The 22,576-nt window shown below is 42.5% G+C and overlaps 1 protein-coding gene across 1 annotated transcript in view; it reads left to right on the top strand.

The window, feature by feature from the left end:
• Nucleotides 1–697: 697 nt before the first annotated feature.
• LOC122520946 overlaps nt 698–22,576 on the top strand; it is a gene marked incomplete in the record, with an annotated part of 31,384 nt that continues 9,505 nt past the window's right edge. Inside the window, 10 exon segments of the mRNA XM_043641277.1 lie at nt 698–885; nt 1,531–3,070; nt 3,824–3,971; nt 12,626–12,716; nt 13,929–14,024; nt 14,170–14,413; nt 17,204–17,853; nt 17,974–18,056; nt 18,162–18,292; nt 21,538–21,685. Of these exon segments, the coding sequence (XP_043497212.1) occupies nt 698–885; nt 1,531–3,070; nt 3,824–3,971; nt 12,626–12,716; nt 13,929–14,024; nt 14,170–14,413; nt 17,204–17,853; nt 17,974–18,056; nt 18,162–18,292; nt 21,538–21,685 (3,319 nt within the window).

Below are 22,576 nucleotides of genomic sequence, written 5' to 3'. Positions count from 1 at the left end.
GTGACACGGAAGGAAGGGTGAGGTTTATATGAAAATAATAGAGGGTTCCAAGAGGACTTTTTATCGTCCCTTCCCTTTTTCGAAGGAAGGAAGAAAAAAAGGAATTTCTTAGACGCGATATTCTAGGGAAGGTGTCTAATGTAGACATTGGAGGGTCGCGCAGTTGAGGGAGAGAGAGAGAGAGAAAGAGAGAGAGGAAGGGAAAGTGGGAGGGTGGTTGGGTCACCCGTTTCCACCCCTTGGCGGCGGACGGGAGGGTGCAACTCTCAGCCGGTCTCACCCACTCTGAGCCAGGCTGGGCCACCACCAGGAGAGCCAGCACCGCCACCGCCGCCGCCACTGCCGCCGCCGCCGCCACCACCGCCGCCCCCGGGCGTCCTCATGCCATGCCAACCAACGAGCCGGGGCCGCTTTCGCTTTGTGCGCACCGGGGCGGCGGTACATCAAAGCCTTCTAGTTCCCGCTCCGGCCTTTGACGGCTGCGTCGCGGCCGCTCGCTCAGTCATCGCTCGGTAGGCGAAGCCAGCACGCCGCGCGGATGAGCTCGACGTCGTTGTCCTCGCGAATCCTCGTCGACCGGGATCTGCGAGATCTCCTTTGCCACCAACAGATCTCCTTTCCACCTCGGAACTCGATCGGGTTCGACAGTGTTCCTAACCTTGATACTCTTTCTATTCATACGACCAAGAGATAAGGGATGTCTCCTCGCGGGAGCAAGTGCGCGCGTGTTAGCGGTAGCAAAGCTGTGCCCGCCTTGCAAAAAGATCGTAGGGTTTCGAGAGAGGAGTCTAGAACCTTCGAGGCTGCTGCTGACCAGAAGGAACGTCGGGAGCAAGAACGAGAACGCCAACAACAGCAGCAGCAGCAGCAGCAACAGCAGCAGCAGTCGGCCGAGGACAAGAAGAAGAAGGCATCAACGATGACGATGAAAAGACGGAAGAGGAAGAAGAGGAAGAGAAAACCAGGCCGAGCGAAGACGACGCCAGAGACAGACGCGGTGGCGGTGGCGGCGGCAACGGCGGCGGCGGCGGCGGTCTTGGCGGCACGCGAGGGTCGATCGTGGCTCGCGACGCGCATGCGCCAACCCCTGGAAAGCACCGAAGGTGGCCTCGAGCAGCCCCGTGAAAACGGCACCCTGCTAAAACGACCGTGCTCGCAAAGCCCGCATCGCGAACTCCTGGCCGAAAGCAGAGACCTTTCTAGCTCGGCCTGTTCTTCTTCGCGGTCACCATCCCTGTCGCCCGCCCTCTCCTCTTCCGCCTCTAATTCCCCCTCGAATTCTCCCTCTTCCTCGAGGTCGTCCTCGGTAGCGTCGAGTAGCGAAAGATCTTCGATTGGTGGCGGTAGTCGATCGAAAACGTCCAAGAACTCACGAAAACGGCTACTTTGCAGAGACCGGAAACGGAAGGAAACGAGCCGCCGCGGTAGCCGCGAGTGTGCACGACCACGGGAGACTAAGAAGGAAGGAGGGAAGGAGGATATTGTAACGGGGAAGGTGGAGGTAGAGGAGGAAGAGGAGGAACACGAGGAGGAGGAGGAGGAGGAGGAGGAAGAAGAGGAAGAGGAAGAGGAGGAGGAGGAAGAGGAGGAGGAGGAGGTGGGACCAGTGGGGAAACTCCAGACTCGAACCGAGCCACCGGTAACGTCGACTCCACCGAATCCACCACCCACACCCTCTTCCTCTTCCACTGCGATCCCAGCAGCTGCTCCCTTGCCCCCTCCCTCGCCGTCCATTTCACCCTCGGCTTCTTCCGAAGCTCTCGCCGCCTCTTCTCCGTCCTCCTCTTCGTACCGTGCCGATTCTAGAAATGAAATCTCTGGATTGCGTCCGACCACTACCTCCTCGTCGACCACCTCCTCCTCCACGACCTCCTCGTCGCCTTTAGAAAGCATCAGAAGCGCCTTGGAGTGCTACGATCGGAGCAGAATCTATTTGGCGCACGTTTCCTTTTTGGATTGGCGCGATTTGCCTGGGAGACGACGTGGACACCTAGAGGAACACCGAAACCTTCATGGTGCTGCCTCGAGGAGTTCCGAGAGGTCTTCCGGGGAAAGGGTCTGGGTTGTTGGGGCTGCCGACCATGACGGACATCATAGGACTAGATTGTTAGTGGCCGGTCGTCACTGGAGACCGCGTTGTCTCAGACGAGTGAATATGCTCAGCCAACCGGTGGTATATGCCGGCGGGGGAAGGGGTTCCCTGACAGCTGATCTATTTCTTTGGTGGTTTCACCGAGAGTTTGCCGTAACGGCGATGGCCATGCACCCCGACGGGGCAGTCCTCGTGGCCGAGAGCGCGGATTACTTGCCTCCCGAAGGTGATTGCGTTGCGGCCGACGGTCTGGTCAGATTGTTCGTCGTACCGAAAGATTGTCTCGAGACTAGAATCGTCGTTAGGGAGTTGAGAGTTCGGTTAGCCATCGGAGCGCTTACCAGAGTCTATCACGATGTCTACCGTGCTAAACTCTCTACGTTCGAACAGGGGGAGGATCGATTGGAAACGTTTCTCAAACGATTTACCTTGAAGGAAGCTTTCGCGGATCTGCACCGAGCCTGGTTGAGCGTACGTTCGGAAACGTTTGCCAGAAGTTGGGCCTTGCCGAGAGAACGAGAAGAAGTCGAAGCACGGATAGGTCGGTCCAACGTTACAGGAAACAACTCGGTTCTTCGTACGATCGTCGCATCGGCGGAAAGAGAAGAGGACAGGATGCTGTTGGACGAACTACGTGGACTAGCTGGAGAACTCGGTCTCAAGGTCGGCGACGAGGAACTCGCTCGATGGATCATGGACGGAGAAGAACGTACCACTTGCCGACGTTTCGATACCATCGATCTCGAGCCCGATCATCATCAATCTCGTCTCGTCAAGATCGAAGCCGAACACAAGTCGAGTACCGATCAAGAAGCCGAATACGAGCAAGAGGAGGACGACAACGAAGAGGAGGAAGAACCGACAGCCGAGGAAACCGTAGGACTACTCACGAGAGTTCTCACGTGGATGGAAAGGGAACCTTTGGATCCTGGACTTCTTCTTGCAGTTAGATCGATGCGCGATATCGCTGCGATTATGGTAAGAATTGGCCGATAAAGAGAGAGGAGTAACGCGTTTGGCATAACTTAGAACCGTTTGGGAGAAGGGGGCGAGGGGGTGGGGGGCTAATCTTCTTACCGTGCACCACACCTCTTTGAATAAAATCGAGCCAATTTTATCGACTGTTACCGAATCGAAAAGGGAAGAAGAAGAGCAGACGGAAAGGGGAAGGGGGTGGGAGGCGTACCCTCGAAGAGGCACTTGAATTCGGCGATACGCCGTCCCACGGAAAAGCCGAACGAGCCCTCGAGTCCTCGAGAGGAGCGCGCGCGCCGGCTTTGCAAATTAACGCTCGAGATCGTCCTCGACGAATGCTCTCTCTCTCTCTCTCACTCGCTCCCGTCCCACCCTCTCCTCTCCTCTCTGTCCTTCTTTCTTTTCACTACCTTATCGAATCGAATATCCAGTTTCCTTTTTAAGAGTTCAACTTGATAGGAGGGCGGCTGCTGCTGCTGCTCTCTCCCGTTGTCAACCCTTCGGATATCGACGAACTTGACCCGTTCCTCTTTTTCAAACTGATATTTTTCCTTATCGATACTTTAGACATTAATTACTTTGCAAAGTAACTATAAGCAAGCGTCATTCGTAATTTACAATTGCTAATTTGTTTGTCGTGTAAATCGACGAAAAAGAAGAAAAAAGAAATTGCTTTTGTGAAATATTAAGAACCGCCGGGCGGGGTTGTGCTGCGACTGTCGTGTTAAAGGATTTTCGTTTGATTTATTTTTGCAGGCAAGCAAGATGGGCCTAGCAGGGACGCATCCAAGCGGGCTGCCCTTCTTCTGTCCGAACGGTGATCACCTGACGCAACCACCGCCCGCCCACATGGGTATACCTCCGTATGGGGCTTTGGATGCTGGCAAAGCTGCCGCTGCGGCCGGTGAGTATCTACTGGTAGTACCCGCCGTCACGCGTCTATAATCGGACCACCCACACGATCCACGCATCGCGTTTTATTGGATATCCCCTCTGTATTCTAGAGGTTTTGCCGCTATTAAATTGACGTTTCGCTTCGCGTATTTCTTTCTCTCTCTTTTTTTATTTTTTATTTACCTTCCTTGTTGTTACTTTACGCCAAACAGAGATAGATAGATCGATGATATGATATATAACTAATATATCAATGTGCTAACTGTCGCGTGTGATATCCTGTTATTTTTTACTATGTAATTGAAGTTTGAACATCAGAGTTTCTCCCCATTGTTGATTTTTACATGAAAATTCTCTCTCTCTCTCTCTCTCTCTCTCTGTTATTTTTATTTGAACACTCGGGTAGGTAATATTCTTTTATTTTTACAAAAATTTTTTTTTCGCATTTCGGACACATCTATCCGTCCGCATACTTACTGTATAAATATTGACGCTACTCTCGAATCTTAATTAACGGAGCTATCTTACGGAGTGCGCCGATCGAATTCACCGGTACGTAATAATAGCCCTTATAAATCTATTCCTCTGTATCGACATCACTTTGTAAACTTTCGTTGAAAAAGAGATATGCAAATATTAACGCGTTCGTTACATTCGAGTGTTACATGTATATCACGCATACGTATGTACGTACAATGGACCACTTTGTTTGTGCAAGCGCATAACGATTCTGAGATAAGAGTATAGTTGAACATTCGTGTTATTATTCGTCGTGAATGCGAACATTAACAATTTTTCCGAGCAATCTCTCCCTCCCTCTCTCTCATTTTCTATCTCTAAAAAAGGTTTTACATACACTACGAATAAAATGTTAATAAAAATAATCATGAAAAAACGAAAAGGTATAATTCTTCGAGTTGTTGGGTCCTCGAGGTGTAAACATTGATATTCCTGAAGGTTTCTAATTGAAGGAATATTATTTCTTATCGAGTCAAGAGCCAAGCCAAGTTCAGAATTCAGAGGGAGGGTTGAAGAGGGCGCACAGCATCCGTGATATAGGAGGAGAAAGAAAGAGAGAGTGAGCGAGCGAGCAAGCGAGAGGGTCTCGTAAACTGGCGTCAAGTAGGAGAATAAGAGGAGGACTCACCATTAGGCTAATCTGCCAAGCATGCAGCCACCCTCGGGTGCCGGGTCAAGGGTGTTTCAAAGCCAGCTCGCTATTTCTACGGCTTCTCTCCTTCCACCCTCGTTGCCACCGCCCTGGAACCGCCCTTTCTCTCTCTCTCTCTCTTCCTCTTATTTTCTGTCTTTTTCTTCACGGTTTCTCTTTCCTACAACGAGAGAGGAGCCATTGTGAAACACGACAGTCGATAATCCGGTACCTCTTGAATATTCGATATATCGATATATGCTCTAACGCATATATTTTAGATGTTTCACGTTAGATTCTCATTGCATTTTACAAATGATACAGAAGGTCTCTCTCTTTCTCTCTTTCTTCCTCTTCGTGAAATCGTATCGCATCGAAAATGAAAATTCTATGGGGAAAAATCTTTCTTCGCGTCGTCGTTCTCTCTTCCGTTCTTTCAAATCTTTCTGAATACTTTCGAATAGGAAAGGAGGAAAAGAGAAAGAAGAGAGAGAGAGAGAGAGAGAGAAACGTCGAAACTCGTTTCGATCTTCTCTCCTCTCTCTCTCTCCCTCCCACCCCTCTCTCACGATCCCCTTTGCGTGTCTCCTTAGTCGCCGGAATATGTAGATGGGGCTGATAGCGTTTATGCACGACTACGAGTTCGTACGGCGGCGGTTCGAGTTCTTTGTCTTGCAAACGAGCGAGAACGTTTCGTTCTCTCCTCTCCTCTCCTCTCGACATCCCCCACCAGCAGCGTCGCATCGTGACGACCTCGCGTTGCTGCCTCTCTCTCTCTTTCTCTCTTTTTCTTTCTTTTCATGTCTTCTCACTCTTGTCCTCGGTTTACCCCGCAGAAGCAACGACCCTCGACTTAGCCTCTCTCTCTCTCTCTCTCTCTCTCTCTGTTTCTCTTGAATCACACCGAACTTCCTTCTCTCATCGTCATGCACCTCGACGACGACAACGACAACGAACAGCGTTGGCAGCCCTGCCACCAGAGCACGTTCGTCTCTCACTTACCACGAATATATTTCTAATTAGCTCTACTTTTCGATTCTCCATTGCGTGTTTATTTTGCATCTCCTCCTCCTCCTCTTCCTCCTGTCCCTTCTCTCCATTGCGATGCTGAGAGAAAGAAAAAGAAAGAATGAGAGGAAAAAAGAGAGAGATTGGGAAAATGAAAGGGTTCGTAAAGGGGGAAAGGCGCAAGCTCCAACCCAGAGGAGGAAGAAGAACAGGAGGAAGAGGGAAAATTGGGGTGGAGGGAGGGAAAAGAAAGACAGAGAGAGACTGTCGATGCTGAAGTTTCGTTTCGCCGGGGCTGCTCCGCCATTGATCCGCTTAATTTCTCTCTTCTCTCGCTCCTCTTCCCCTTTTCTTTCCCATTCTCTCCTCCGTCCTTCTCCTTTTTTCCTCCCTCTTTCCTCCCTCTTTCCTACCTCTTTCACCTTTCGTCGCTCACTCGCTCTGCCGTCTGCGCTCTCCATCACCCAGCCGATCCAATCCGCTTTCCACTTTGGGGGTGCTTGCGCGCGCGCGCGCGCACGCTTCTCTTCTCTTCATCCACGCTGAATTTCAGATTCTCTCTCTCTCTCTCTCTTTTTACGTACATATGTATGTATATAAAAATATATATCGCCCTCTCTCAATATCGTCAATGAGAGCCTCGATTCACTTCCTACTCTTTCTCCTCGTTCTTTGTCTCTCTTTTTCTCTATTTTTCGTAACTCGCATCCGCGTTCTTATTTCCTACTTTCTTTTCTTTTCTATTCTTTTTCTATTCTTTTTTCTATTTTACTCTTGTCGCGTTAAAACGCGAATTGGCAATTCTTTTTCAAAAGATATACAATTTATCTGTGAAAAAGCAATTCGTACCAATCGTAATTCTTCGAAACTAGATTTGTTTTTGTAAAATAAGAAAAAATAAAAATGTGATATCTTGATAAAAATTGAACACGATTCAAGCGTCAAGTCGTAATCAATTAATTCAGCGTTAAAAATTGATACAATGAATTGTCTAATCGTTTACTATGGAAAGTCAGTGATTCATTGACCACGAACCGGATCAATTACGTATTGGAATCCAAGGGAAAGCTCCTTACTCGGTATGGAATTCTCAACGGTAGTACCAAACCATAAACGCCGACAATTACGTGGACTCGTTATGTACACTTGCCTCGTGCAAAACGAGTGTCCTCTTTCGCAATCGCGAACTCGCGCGGCCATGTTAAGCGTCAAAAATGTGCCAGGTTGGCTCGTTATTCCTTTTCACTCTTACTAAACGCACTCGTTGAATTATAAAAATCAAAGACAATTTTTTTCCCCTTTGCATTCGCAAGGATCGTGCGAAAAGTTTCTTTTGCGTTAGCGACAAGGAAATCCTAAGAATCGTATATATAACCATTGCATTACGGGTAATATGCTTTAAACTTCCTCGTTGTATATCTTCCACTTTTTCTTTTTATTCGGAAACTTTCATTTACTATTTTTCCTTTCGTCGATTAACCCTTTAAACTTCTCCTATACATATTTATCGTATTTTTATTACGATTTCCAACTTATTTTCATCGTTTTTCATATTTCCTATTGAAATGGGTACTACGTATTACGAAACACCCGTTATATATATAGGATGCAAGCGCCTCCAAGCCAAACACTTAAATAGGCATTCGTGAGGAGATTGGACGGTGGGCCCTGGATAGCTCAATGGTTAAAGGCAGTCGCCCGGAAAGCGGAAGATCCGGGTTCGAGTCCCGGTCCTCCAGTCAGTTCAACGGCCCAATTTTTTCACGAATCCTATATTGTATAATATTTATACAATTAAAATTATTAAGTAGATAGAGAATTAATATTCGTAAGAAGTTTCTTATTTAAATATTAATATAATGAAAATGAATATGTATGTGTATATATACGCAAACATGCACACACGATCGTATCGCTTGCACTTGTAAATACGTTAGTCGGATCCCTCGTCCCAGGCACACAGAGAGAGAGAGAGAAATAGAGAAGAACCTGCTGTATAGCACTCTCTTTCGCCACTCGCTGCCATACACTCGAGTCTCGATCCCCTTTCGAAGGAAATACTAGGGTTATTTTACCCTTTTCGTAGAAAGATGTTTCGGGATGAAACCAGCACCTTCTCTCCTCATCCTTTATTCCCACTTCTCTCTTAATAAATATATCAAAACATATTACCCTCACGAATCGATGAAAAACTTCTATTATTATTATTACTCGCATTTTTTAAAATCATCGGATTAAATGGTACATTTTCTCGTGAAATTTGAAAAAATTAAAATCGAAGGGGCTAGGAAATGACAGCGAAGAGGGTACAACGCGAGCAAAAAGAAAGAAAAAAAGCAAAAAAAAAAAGAGAGAGAAAAAAAAGAACCCGTAGAAACCATCGAAGTCGTCGAAGAATCGAAAGAACGAAGAACAAGAGAGAGAGAGAGAGATAGAGAGAGCGTGTGTGTATATATCGTGGTACACGGAATACCGGGAACTCGAGTTGTTCGAGAATAAAAGAGTAATTTTCCGGGTGGTGAGACGCCGATAATGGGGTTGCAGACTGCCGAGTCGACTGAAAAGTGATTAAGCACACATGACGGAGCCCGCGGACTTGCCAGGATATTACGAGCCACCCCTTTCGAACCATCCTCTCCTCCTTCTCGTATACACACACACACTCACTCACTCTCTCTCTCTCTCTTTGTCTCATTCTCTCTCTTTCTCCTATTCCTACCACCATCTTCTGATCCGCAATTCGTCCTACTACCTATTCTCATCTTCTTCGAGTACGTCGTATTAAACGAATAGCCCTACCATTCCCCTCCCTGCCCCTCTCCTCACCTCACCTCACCTCATTTCACTTTCTCCTTTTTCTTCCACTACCACTTCCTTCCGGCCAACCTTTCTTACCCCCTTATATTCAACCATCGTTACGATCAAGCCTACGACGGTTAACTCGGCTAACCGATCGTAACATCGATGAGATTCTTTATCTACGATTCTTATTAGTCGAACTCCTCGTATACCCCTAGCCCGCCCCCCCCATCCCACTTCCACCCTCGTTCCTCGTTTTCTCTTCTTCGCGTTTCGATTCGATCATTGGATGCTGCCTCGATGCGTTTCTTCTTCTACCTGAATAATAGAAATTACTCGTGCGACGCAATTCCGATAGAAAGGGAAAGAGAAAGAAGCAGTATAGGTGGGAGAGAAGGGTGGGCAAGAAAAGGGGATGAGGGGGATGAGGGGAAAAGGTTTAACGATCGGTAGAAAGTAAATCGGTAAACGAGCGTAACAGGAAGGAAGAGAGAGAGAGCTTCGGAAACGTGTTCACCGAGTTTGATTGCTTGTATATTTTTTTTTTCTTTTCTTTTTTCTATTCTCTTTCATATGTTAAAAATGGGGAATCGTCTCGGAAAGGGTAGGGGGAGGGGGGTAAAAATAAAATAAAAAGACATGGCTAACGCAGCGTATGTGATCACAGAAAAATAGTAAATTAGTTCTATCGTGGAGAACCACGCGTTGACAAACTTTGTCAGCCCTACGTGCTTCGCAAAAGGGACAGACAGTTAGGTCGAGAACAACCGTCTTACTTAGGGATACTCGGCACGTGCCCCCACCCCATTCCTCCCCCCTGTAAAATCACGAAAATGAAACGATCGTGTATTATACTCATTCAACAACTCGGTTTCACGCTACTGTCCCAATTTTTGCGATTAATTTTCCGATAAACAAAAAACAACAAAAAAAGAAACAAAATAAAACTTTGAAATATCGTTGAACAACTCGTTAACTAAAACACTAATAAGACTCGTGGAAAATTCTTTCGATAGCGTCGAATAATTAGAAATCTTTGTAATCACATCTCTCCCTCTCTCTCTCTCTCTCTCTCTCGATAAATAAAATGAAACAAAATCGACTAATTGCAATCTGACAAAGTTGTATTCAAAGATCGAGAGTGGCTCTATCGTGGAAAAACCACACGTTGACCGCTTTTGACAGCGAGGGGTTTAAAGGAGAAACGACGAAAGATGTGTGGGTACAGGAGGGGGTTGGGGGTGGGACGGGGGAGGGGGAGGGGGCAGGGGAGGGGAAGTCGCTCGGGGGCTTGAGAACGTACGATCGCGAAACGTAAAAAAGACGAAGGAGGATAAGTGGTGGTAGAGGATTGGAAATTGTCCATCCAATTTCCAACGTTGGTGATATCGGTTTGGTTGTATGGATGGATGAGGGTTTGAAAAGTGGGTAGAGACTACTGGTATTGGCCTCGTCAAGCGGTTTCAAGCTCGCCGATACTTCGTCGACCCTTATGAAGCCAATCACGCTTTACCTCCCACAAAGGAGTTCCACTCGTGTCGACCTTCCGCGACTGCCTCCGTGTCACGTATTATTAATTCTCTTAGATAACTTTGCCAAAGAGAGAACGAGAGTAGGAGAGAGAGAGAGAAGTATACGTCCGAAAACTAAAGAACTACTTTTTTTTTTTTCTTTTTAATACAGTCTCACAAACATTTTTACAAAAGAAATAAATCAGCCTCGTTTGGATCGTTCAATATTTGTTTGTACATTTATTTTTAAATAATTTATAAGTGTTTGTAATAGTGGATGTTGGTTTCATCTCAGGATTATAATTATTTTAATTTTATTTCGCCCTTTTTTACCCTCTCTCTCTCTCTCTCTTTTTCTTTCTTTCTTTCTTTCTTTCTTTTTTCAAAGTCGTACGAAAATTCTCGTTATCGCGAAAACAACCCCGTTGGGGGTAGGATCGAAACTAGGAAGGCAACGATTGCATTGGTGTAAATGTGTTGTATGCGTTTAAATGTATCCATGTGTGTGTGTGTCGACGCGGGATATACACGTATCGCGTTTAAGGGCTCAGCGGTCTTGCATGCAGATTTAACTTCCATGGATAAAGATCTTCGTGCAAGGTGGTGGTGCGTGCTCGTCTAAAGTCCTACGGTTTTACTACTTACGGCGATTTAATTCGTTATCGTCGTGTTCTCTCACCAAAGAATGAAGAACGAACGTTAGAGTGAACTATCCTAACGTGTACGCGCCTGTGTGTCAGATTAGATCGTGATCGTCGAGCTTTTAATTAAGAGTCCAAACTTTTTAAACACTATGATTCCAACTCTTATTCGTTTTGTATATTCAAACAAAATTGTTCGGTTTAATTGTTAACTCTCAACTTTGTTTAAAACGCGAAATTAAAAACAGTCAATTTTTATAATAATAATAATAATACCCTGGTTCGAATCAGATAACTTTTGTCTTAACAATTTTTATTACAATTTTCTATCCCCTATTGTATTCCAAACTCTTGCTAGATATTATCATATCAAATTATTATATACCGTAGAAAGAATAAATTAACTGATAAAAGATTTTTCTAAGAAAACTTGCGAAAATTAATCAAAACTACAAAATACAAAATCCAATTAGACAAATTACTATACTTATAATATATCTACGAGAAGATAGTATACAGAATCTATACCCATGATCGTGAAAATATTTGCTCGAATAAACAAGGGGGTTGCCAAGTAGTAAAGTTTAAAAAAACTCCAGCCCCCTCCCTCCCATTTATAAAGTATCGAATAAAAATTATAAAAATTAGTTAAAAAAAAATACGAAACTTGTACTCAGCAACTGTAAGAACGTCATAGAAAGTTATCTTCGATTGTTTTCAATTATGTTCCGAAGGAGATTATGTACGTTCTCTCTATTGGGTGTCGAGTAGGGTTTTTGGAGAGGGTGCGGTCTCTCCGGTTCGTACCGTTGGCTGCCGCTAACGTTTAACCGGAGCTGCCTGCTGATCGATGCCCGCTTGTGTCGGTAGCAGCTACGTTTCGTGTTTGTACTGTAAACCGACGCGATATTAAATACATAGACTCCTTTCGTGCAATCGAACCGCTCTTCTTTGATCTCTCTGTAATAATGTTTATTCTGTATCTGTTAATTCGCCCGCACACCATCGTGTCTCCTCTCTCTCTCTCTCTCTCTCTTTCTGCATTTCTCTACTACTGCAACAGTACACGCGCGTATTACGCATGTGTGTATGTGTATGTGCATAGGAGATAGATAGATAGAAGAGAAAATGTATCTCGAGATACACGAAGGACAATGAACTGATCGAATAATAAAAAACAAAAAAAAAGAGTACTTCTCAGGTAACTGCAGCACACAAGCCGTGTTCGTGTTTCGTCGATTCGATGTACGAAAAACAAACTACGCTCTCGATTCACCCTGGATAATTAACTGCCTTTTTAATTATCTTCCTCGCGAGTATGCGTGTAAATGTAGTGTGTACGTGCGAGAATCAGGAGGAAGTGGAAATTAATGGTGATCTGAGTGATCTGAGACTTTGAATAGATATGTTGAATAGATTAATGAAAATTAATATGCATATTATTAATAAGATTTATGATGCACGTTTTAATGTTCATAAGAAAATCGACGAATATAAAATTGTTTAGGATTTTTTGTGATAAGATACTGAAATTAATATCTTGTTTATGTTGCAGGTCTGACTAGGGCGCCGATGTATCCCTTTTCTACGGGCCAATATCCATACCCCATGCTTAGTCCGGAAATGACGCAAGTCGCTGCTTCTTGGTACGTAAAAAAGCACGGGAGAAAAAAAAAAAAAAGAAGCAAATCTTCTTGTATACATCATCGGAGATAAATTTGGTTAAGTTAATTTTAGAAATCGCTAGCGACCCATATAAACGAGAGTTCATTTTCATCGATATTATTATTGTAGCCTTCAAAATCAATTTGTATACGCGTTCTGATTTATTGCTATTTAAAATATAATTCATGACGAATTCATTCGGATTAATTCCAATAGAAATAATTAATGACACTAGACCGTAATAACTATCCTCATTCAACCGGAACGAATTTGCTTTCATACGAAATTCCGAATTCAGAAGCGAGAGTAGTATCCCCAAAAAAGAAAAAAAATATAAAAAAGATAAAAAGAAGGAGAGAGAGAACAAGTCCAGAATAGTTGAACGAGAGCTGCTGCTGATTTTTCGAAAGCTTCGGACGTAAACATAGAACGGGCCGCCGGTAAATAGCGCGAGCCGAGCTATTGAAAACAGGTTCGATGCTCTAAACGAACCAGGAACAAATAGGAAAGAATCAAAAACACGTATAGAGAGAAAAAGAGAGAAGGGAAGTAGTTCGCATTCGGGGTCTAAAAGTCCCCCTACCTTGGTGGTCGAGCTTTTTCTCGAAAATCTCGACAACGTCATTGGTTGCAAAGTGTGCAGTGTGTACCGGGCGTGTTTCGGTCAGTCTGGTCGTTCATCCTCTCGGTTCCGGTCTATTAGATCGGATACAGAACGACGCGGTGGTAGCCCAGGATCGTCGATGGGCCGGGGGGCCACCCTCCTCTCTTTCACGAAAGGCGGTTGCCCGTTCAGAAGCAGCAGCAGCAGCAACATTCTCGTTCAGAACTTTCGCTCCCTCCTTGTTATTTGCTTTCTACCCGACCCACCGCAAATTGAGATTTTCCATGGGTGATTAGATCTCTTCTCCTCAATTAGGAGATCCCTGTATACTACTTTCTCTCTCGTTGTATTTTTTTTCTTTTTTTTCTCCTTCGTTTCCCTTTAATCGTTATGCCCAACGACAACAACAACGACGACAACAAAATTCTCGTTAAAGAGATAAAATAACACGAAGGAAGGACTCTTATTTCGCGGTCGCCAGTGATTTCTTATTTTTTTATATTTCTTTTTCTAATCTTTTTAAGGATCCTCTCGGATAATCGAATCACGTTAAGGGATAATGTCAATTTATAGAATCGATTGATTTCAGGCATACACCAAGCATGTACCCTATTTCACCAGCGAGTGCTGGATTTCGAAGTCCGTATCCAACGAGTTTACCCATTTCGAGTACGAGTTTATCAACGTTAGTATATCAATGTTAATATTTCTATGTAAATGTAATACATTTTTGGTACGATATCAATTTGATTCGATCAAATATTATTTGTGTTGCACGTATCTCCGATAGAAAAAAGAAAATATGTATATATATAATCGATCATTTTTAGCGATCTGTACCGATTTTCGCCGACGGGTTTGATGCCACCTCATCACGGATTGGGTCCTCACGCCCACGCGTTGGCGTCCCACGCATTGGTGTCTTCCGCGCCGAAAACAGATCATTCTACCCTGGATCACAATCACAGGTTCGTAAATCGTGTTGCTAAAACGATAACTCGCAGTGGTATAAATATCCTCGGTCGGTTAGAGATTTGTTTGAAAGAAAAAGTATGGACAAAAGAACAAAAATATTGATCGAAAGCTTTCGATACCTTCGAATTCCTACGTGTACTAAAAATTTAGCGAGATCAGCAACGTACGATAGTTCCGACGGACGGTCAAAAGAAAAAGCTGATCAAAGGAGAATCTAAAACCTACGTCGATCACAATGAGAAGAACAACCAACCAACCAAAACTTATCACCCGACAATGAAGAAATCTAAACGTCAACTAATTGCTCCATCGATATTTACGAATAAACGAGCGAACGAGTAGAAGAAAAATATAGGGGAAAGAGTTATTGGTGTTTAACATCGACGGTCGAAGAAGAAGGAAATGCTTTATTTACCCAAATACTAACTTTACCCATGGTAACTTGATGGATACAACAGCAGCAGCAGCAGCACCCGATCGAAAAAGAAGGACTATGCTAGAGAGAATAAGAGTCGGGTGGTGATCATAGCGCGTATAACCGAACGAGTAACATTCTGGTCGGCTGATAAGGAAGTACCGATCGATTCGAAAAGGGGATGAAATAGAAAGAGAAAGAGTGTTGTTCAAAGAAAGAGAGAGAGGGTAGAATTTGTTGGGAAGGGTAGGAAAATAGTTCGAACAACGTCCATAGGTGGAAGCACGTGCCGAGATATAGAGGACCAGTCCAAAAGCCCTTTCGATTCTTCTCTTCCCCTCTCTCTCTCTCTCTCTTTCTCTCTCCGTCTATCTTTCATCCCTTCATCGTCGTCAACACGAGGACTCGCGTATATTACATTTATCGAATGGCTCTTTCTCTGTCTCTGTTGCGCTTTCTCTCTTTTCCCCGCACCCCAGAGCGTCTGCGCTGGTAACTCTGTCGACTGCCGACGCTGCCACCACCGACGCCGCCGTCGCCGCGTGATGTATTGATCATTACACTCTTAAACAGATTTCTAATTTGCATTAGTAGTATCCGGGCGATCGCGGCCTAGGCTGACGCTGTGTTGTACACACAAGGCCGCCGCATGCTTATCCTCCACGCGTCTTCCTTCTTCTTCTTCTTCTTCCTCCTCCTCCTCTTCTTCTTCTTCTTCTACTTCTTCTTCTCCTTCCGTCTTTGACATGGAAGAGAGAGAGAGAAAGACAAATGGAAAGAAACGATACAATGTAATATATTAGTTCGACGTTTGTGAAACAACAACTCGCGCGTTCGAAGAGGAAAACCGTTTCGTTCAGCGTACTCTTTGCTTTCCCGATCTCTTTCTATCAAAAATAAAGAGAAAGAGAGAGAAGGAAGAAACGAAGAAGAGGACAAGGATCGAATGAGTATATCTCTGATACTTGGGAAGAACCCTCGTCGTCTCTGAACAAAGGCTAACGTTGTTGTTGGGATTCCTTCGACGCAGACGAGATCGCTCGTTCATCGGCGTAGCTTACGAAGCGAGAGAGAGAGACGATCGGACCCCTTCGGACACTATCGGCAGGAACGCGACAGCAGCACCTTGACCCTCGACCTCGATCCGTTCATAAACCTCGTCGCGGCGCAAGTGGGACGACCCAGCCACGCGAGATCGCAAAGATCGACGGTAGCGCCTCGTGGTGGCCCGCCAAAAGGGCCAAGAAAAAAAGGGTTCGCAATTCTCAATAGAAACGACCACAACAACAAAAACTAAGAGAGGAAGATATGGTTTTAGAAGGGGGTGGTAGTAGAGGGAAACACTCGGTAGACGGTAGAAAGACAATAAAAGGTATATGACTATGCGGGGTGTGTGTGTGTGTGCGTGTGCGTGTGTGCGTGTGTGCGTATGTGCGTATGTGTACATATGCGATCTTTATCATCGCGTTGTAACTGAACAAACCAGTAGAGTATGAGAGAGATAGATAGAGATAGATAAAGAAGAGGGAGACGGAGAGAGAATCGGCGATGATGGCTCGCTCGTGCTGCGAGCACCCTCCTCCTCCTGTTCCTCCTCCACCTCGTGCAGCTCCTCTCTTGCTCTTCTCCACCACCTCCTTCTCCCACTGTCGCGGATAATCAATCGTCGTAACACCGGTCGGCGATTCCACCACGACGCCAGCAGGAACGACGCGTTTCGAGGAAGAAGCGAAAGAGAGACGACCAGACAAAATATATAGGGTGATCGAAAGGGAGAGGAGAGGGAGAGGGGGAGGGAGGGAGAAAACGAGGCAGAACGCGAGAGGGAGAGAGAGGGAGAGATATGAAAGATAGAATGGGAAAATCGAGAGAGAGAGAAAGAGAAGAAGCAAGCGGAGGGGAGGAATACGAGAGAGAGATATAGAAAACAGACGGTCGTCGGATGCCGCCCCCGGAGACATTTTATCGTACGAATCGTAGGACGACGAATCGTCGAACGGCAACGCGAGATACGCGTGCCATCATCAACGTCGGGAGTAATACTGAATGTGTGCGCGCAATGGAGTCCTCAGTTGAGAATCGGAACGCCGAGAAAATCGGAGGAACCGTTGTTCCATGTAGATCGGTGCCGCCAAGTTCACGATCGTGATTCCTTTTGTCAAAGTAGTGACTTTCCAAGCGTTGCGGGTAAAGATACCAAGAGGAATAGGAAGATAGATAGAAAGAGAGAGAGAGAGAGAGAAAGAGGGGAAGATAGAAGAAGAATGGAACGGTGGTGGTATACGCACGGCGGGGATACCCGCCAAGGGTGGAAACTCGTGATCGTTATTCAGAGTGTAGCGTAAATACTAAGAGAAACGGCAACAGTCTTCGGTAGTGAATTTTGTGAGAAGGTGGTGGAAGTTGTGGTGGTGGTGGTGGTGGTGGCGGAGGAGGAGGAGGAGGAGGGGTGGTGTTGTCGGCGATGGTGAGAGGGGACGGGGGGAGAGTACGAGGATAAAACCGTAAGAGGACACATGGCGATGGAGCCCGAGTGTCTGGAGCCTTTGAACTTGGTGATTAAGAAAGACGATACTGGTAGAGGAGGAACCGTGATCGAGGAAGAAGAAGAACGGATCGGCGGCAAGTCGATGAACGCGATCGACGAGGAAGAGGAGGAGGAGGAGAGCACGGACTCGACCAGGATGATCGAGAACAACGTGACGACGATATTGCAGGACGCCTGCAAGGCCGGGGGAGAATCTGGTTTACCCATCGCCGATCAGAAGATTCTCACGGCCCTCTACATGAGCAGCCTGATGAACATGTCGAACGCCAGCACCCTGCCGCGGAACGTAACTTCGTCCTCGGCCCCGTACGCGGCGCAGCACAACTTGGTTCAGTTGCTGGCCATGCTCGAGGCGCGACACCGCGTGTGGCAACAGATGAACAACTGGCCAACACCGCAAAACTTTCTGAGAAACCCCTTGGGCCTACCTCCGCAACCTTATTTCGCGGACTCGCCGAGCGCTAATCAGCTCACCGAACAATTGTGCACCTCGCAAAATCCCGCGCCGTCCTTTCCTTTATCCTCCGCGAAGGCCGAACCTTCCAACCACGAGACTAAACAACCATATTTCAAACGGTAACGATATAATGCCAATCGAACGAAACGAATGAACCATCTTTTTCACCTGTCATATTATTATTTTAACGTCCTAATCCTATATTTTTAAGGCATTATTCTTATCGTTTTTTTTTTCAGGTCTACGATAGAACAGAAAAATTCAGCCTCGTTACCTGCGGACAACGCGAAAAACCAAGATACAGGACAACAAAACAATCAAGGTAATAGGCTTACTATCGAAGAAGATTAAACTAATTAACTTCTTTTACTTTTTTTTGTATTAATCCTTAAATTGACATTGGTTCTCTCTATGTGTTGTTCGACAGATAAAAAGAAACCCCATATAAAAAAGCCTCTGAACGCATTTATGCTCTACATGAAGGAGATGAGGGCAAAGGTAGTGGCGGAGTGTACCTTAAAAGAAAGCGCTGCCATCAACCAAATATTAGGAAGACGAGTGAGTAATAATAACGTTCTATCCGTTAATCCTATCAGTTTTTTTAAGACATTGTCTACCTCTACGTTCGAACCAAAGATTACAAAGTTTTACTCGAATCAAAACTAATTTATGATTCTCTTTAATGAATATTGTCATTTAAATTAAAACAAAAAATAGACAGAGGAATGAAATCTCTGGTTCGAGAACGCAAGAGAGAGAGTAGTTTAATATTCGTCCAAGTCAATATCTTTTCCGGAATGTGTTTTATGCAATCTTTCTCCAAGATCTTGTTTCAGTCAACCCCCACACGTAAAACGGATTCGCAAATCCGTAAGGCTTTTTAACAAACAGAAATAAACTAACAGAGAGACACGGAAAGAAGGAAGAGATGTTGACTTGACGAGGAAAAAGTTTGAATGTTTTTCAGATGTCGAAAGAAAAGAAAATAAATAAAAAAAAAAAAAAAAATGATAAGAAAAGAAAACAAAAAAAAAGAAATGCAAAAAAAAAAAAAATAACATATATTTATTACAAGAAGAATATATATAATAATAATAACGAGAACAAGAGAGGAAAAAGAAAATAAAAAAAAAAAAAAAGTTTCTTAACGCATCTCGATATAAATAATATACTTGCATGCGTCGTCTTCTTCTATATAAATATATAAACACCTTTGGAATAAATATATATATGTACAAAATATATATTATTCGCGTGTGTTGTTCGAAAAAGATAATAACATAAAAATACTCTAACTAACCGTTTACCTGCTAGTATCTCAGTACGAATATAGCATTGTAGGTGGGATCTAAGGAAATCTCATAAAAATATATATATATATATAAAATACATATATACGGCGTAGATCTTTTCGTTCGTTCGTTCGCTCGTTCGTTCGTTCGGGATTGGGGTTGGGTAGGTAATTTTGAAAAAAAAAAGACATAGACGTTATAATTTAGTAAAGTCTCACTTTTGGAGAGAGATATACGACGAGATGACAAAAAAAACGAGAGCGTTTAGTTAGCTGCCTAGCAGCCGACTGTTGTTGCACGTTGCGTATCGGCAGCGATGACGATTGACGATGACGATGACGATGAACAACAACAAAATTAAATAAAAACACTAAAAAAAATAAAAAAAAATAAAAAAAAAAAAGTAAAATATATATATAAGTTCGATATTGAAGATGATGATAAAGAGAGACACGGTGGTGCACGGTTAAAGTTAAACTCTGAGAGTGTGGAATTTGTGAATCTGAATTTTGGGGGTATGATCACGCAGTGGCACTCGCTAAGCCGGGAGGAGCAGGCGCGGTATTATGAGGCGGCCAGGCAGGAGCGCCATCTGCACCAGCAACGATACCCCGGCTGGAGTGCCAGGGATAACTACGGATATGGCAGCAAGAAGAAGAAGAGGAAGAAAGAGCGCTCCGCAGATCCCACCGGAGGTACCACTTTCCAGTGCTAGAACAGCAGGCCCTTAATATATAATAATTCTCATTATATATATATATAATACTTTAATAGTAATATATTACCTACTCTTACTTAATGGTTCATTGAAACGATCAAAGTCTCTGTGCGTATCTTTTGTTTTTTTTTTTTTTATCTTTTTTTTTATTACTTCTAAACATTTATTTTTACTTTTTTTTTTATATATACATATATATATATATATAAAATTATATATAAGTATATATAAATATATAACTACGTTATACTGTTGTTGGTACTGTTATATCGTTGTTTCATTTACGACGACTCTGTAATTACTTTTTTCTTTTGCTTTTTTTTTTTTTTTCTTTTTACGTTGTTGCTTTTAAATTATTATTTTATACAGTGCTTTTTTTTTCCTATTATTTTTTTTAATACTACTACTTATTATTATTATTATTATATTATTATTATTATTATTATTTTTATTATTATTTTTATTATTATTATTATTATTATTATTATTATTATTATTATTATTATTATTTGTGAAACTTCGTTTCGTTTTTATTTTTGTTGAATTTTTTTTTTTATTCTCGACATTCACTCTGTCGTGCGGACTATTTATTGACCGTCGTCTTTCGGATATATTATAATGTATATATATGTATATATATATATACATTATATATTTGTTTCGACGCATACGTTTATATGTATACATATATATATTGTGTATATATATATATATGTATATATACACATTTTTTAATCGTTTTCCGACTGAATTGGATTGGATTGTCTGTGGGGATTGTGGAATGTGGCGCAGCAGAGAAAAAATGGACTCTCGCGGCATGCAATGCAATCTTTTTTAATTATCTGGCCAACTCCCTAAAGCGGTATTCGTTCTCGGAATAAAAACCTGCTAACGTTTTGATGATATGACGATTAACGAAAATGCGAGAGCGACAAAACCGGAATGCCTTAGGCATACGGGATTATTGTGTCTGGTAGAGAAAGTGGCACGTATATATTCGTTAGATTGTTATTCGATTAATCGTTCGTTCAATCGATCAATTAATCGAATTTAATTTCACGAAAAAGAAATCTCAAAGTTTGCGCTCGAATTTTCCGTTTCCGAGCAAAAAAAAAAAAAGAGAGAGAGAGAGGGAATGAACGAACGTTAATTACTCTATCAGACACCCCCGCGTGCTCCAGGTACATTAAATAAATTTGTATTATTTAACTACAAGAAATAGCGGTGCAACCGAGGGGGAGGGAACAACCTAGGCTGTTCTTCTAGCACTTTAAACGGAAAGTAGGGACCCCAATGTTACTGAAATGCTAATAAGGAAAATAATGTTTAGATTAAACGAGAAAACCACATATATATATATACTTTTTGCTTATACGAACCAAAAAAAAAAAAACACGTAATAAATATAATAACATACATGAACAATAATTTAAAGAGAAAAATAACATATTTATATATATAAAAAAAAAAGAAAAATAAAGTAAAAATCTGTGTACTTCTGGTATAAAAAAAAACTACATATATATATATATATATATCTATATATATACATACATACATTTATATTTATTTATATCTATATATATATACATATACATATATATATATAATACACATATATTTATATATATATATATATATAAATTTAAAAAGAGAAAAAAGAGAAAAGATATATCTTGTTTAATTAGGGTGGCGGCACGGTAGCATTAGTGAACTCTTTTTTTCTTGATTACATATTCTCTATAGCCATCGGTTCTGCAGAATTACAAAAGTGTTTGGTTCTCTCTCGGTAGTGGCACGCGCTAGGGCGAGAGGAACAGGCCAAGTATTATGAGTTGGCGCGACGGGAGAGACAGTTGCACATGCAGCTGTACCCTGACTGGTCTTCCCGCGCAAATACCAACCGAACTAAGAAGAGGAAGCGCAAACAAGACACAAACATGATCCTGGAGGTCCACATGCCTCACTCCACACATTCTTACAATTTCCTCAAAATACCACCCCGTCACCGACCCATATAACCCCAACAAACCCTTCTATTTGCCTTCAGCCTTTTCATTATTACATATAATACTATTATATTGTTATATATACATTCTTATATTGCTACACTACATTATGTTGCATGTCTTCCCCCCCGTCTCGGGGTTATGGGTCGATATATATTATATATTATTATTATTATTATTATTATTATTATTATTATTATTATTTTTATTATTATTATTATTATTCTTATTATTTATTTATTATTATATTATTATTATTATTATTATTATCATCATTATTTTATTATTACTATTATTATTATTATTATTATTATATATATATATACTATTTATATCTATAATAATATTACCCTCATCTATTATCTAATTATATATATGACTCTATAATTATTATTACTCTTATATTATTCTAATTAATTTATTATTATTATATATATACATATACATTCATATGTATATATAAATATATTTTTACTATATCTCTATATATACATATTTAAAATACGTAGCACATACACACTCACATTCTTTTGACCTACATAAAAAAAAATATCTAAATTATATACAATTATAATATATATATATATATATATATACGTATGATGTTCTTCTACTCACGTGCGCGGGCGTGCACGTACGCATGCGCCACACACGTGGCCACATACATACATACATACATCTCTATAAACGTAAAAAGAAAAAGATAGAGCACAAAATACGCATTCGTCGTCGAGACACGTAATAAATTTATATGTATATGTATATATATATATATTTATGTATGTATGTATGTATGTATGTATGTATGTATGTATGTATGTAT

The sequence above is a fragment of the Polistes fuscatus genome, unplaced genomic scaffold, assembly GCF_010416935.1.
Source record: "Polistes fuscatus isolate 324 unplaced genomic scaffold, CU_Pfus_HIC Scaffold4, whole genome shotgun sequence".
In the NCBI taxonomy this organism is placed as follows: domain Eukaryota; kingdom Metazoa; phylum Arthropoda; class Insecta; order Hymenoptera; family Vespidae; genus Polistes; species Polistes fuscatus.
Note: the sequence above shows the minus strand (reverse complement) of the source record. Positions and strands in the feature narration are given on the sequence as shown.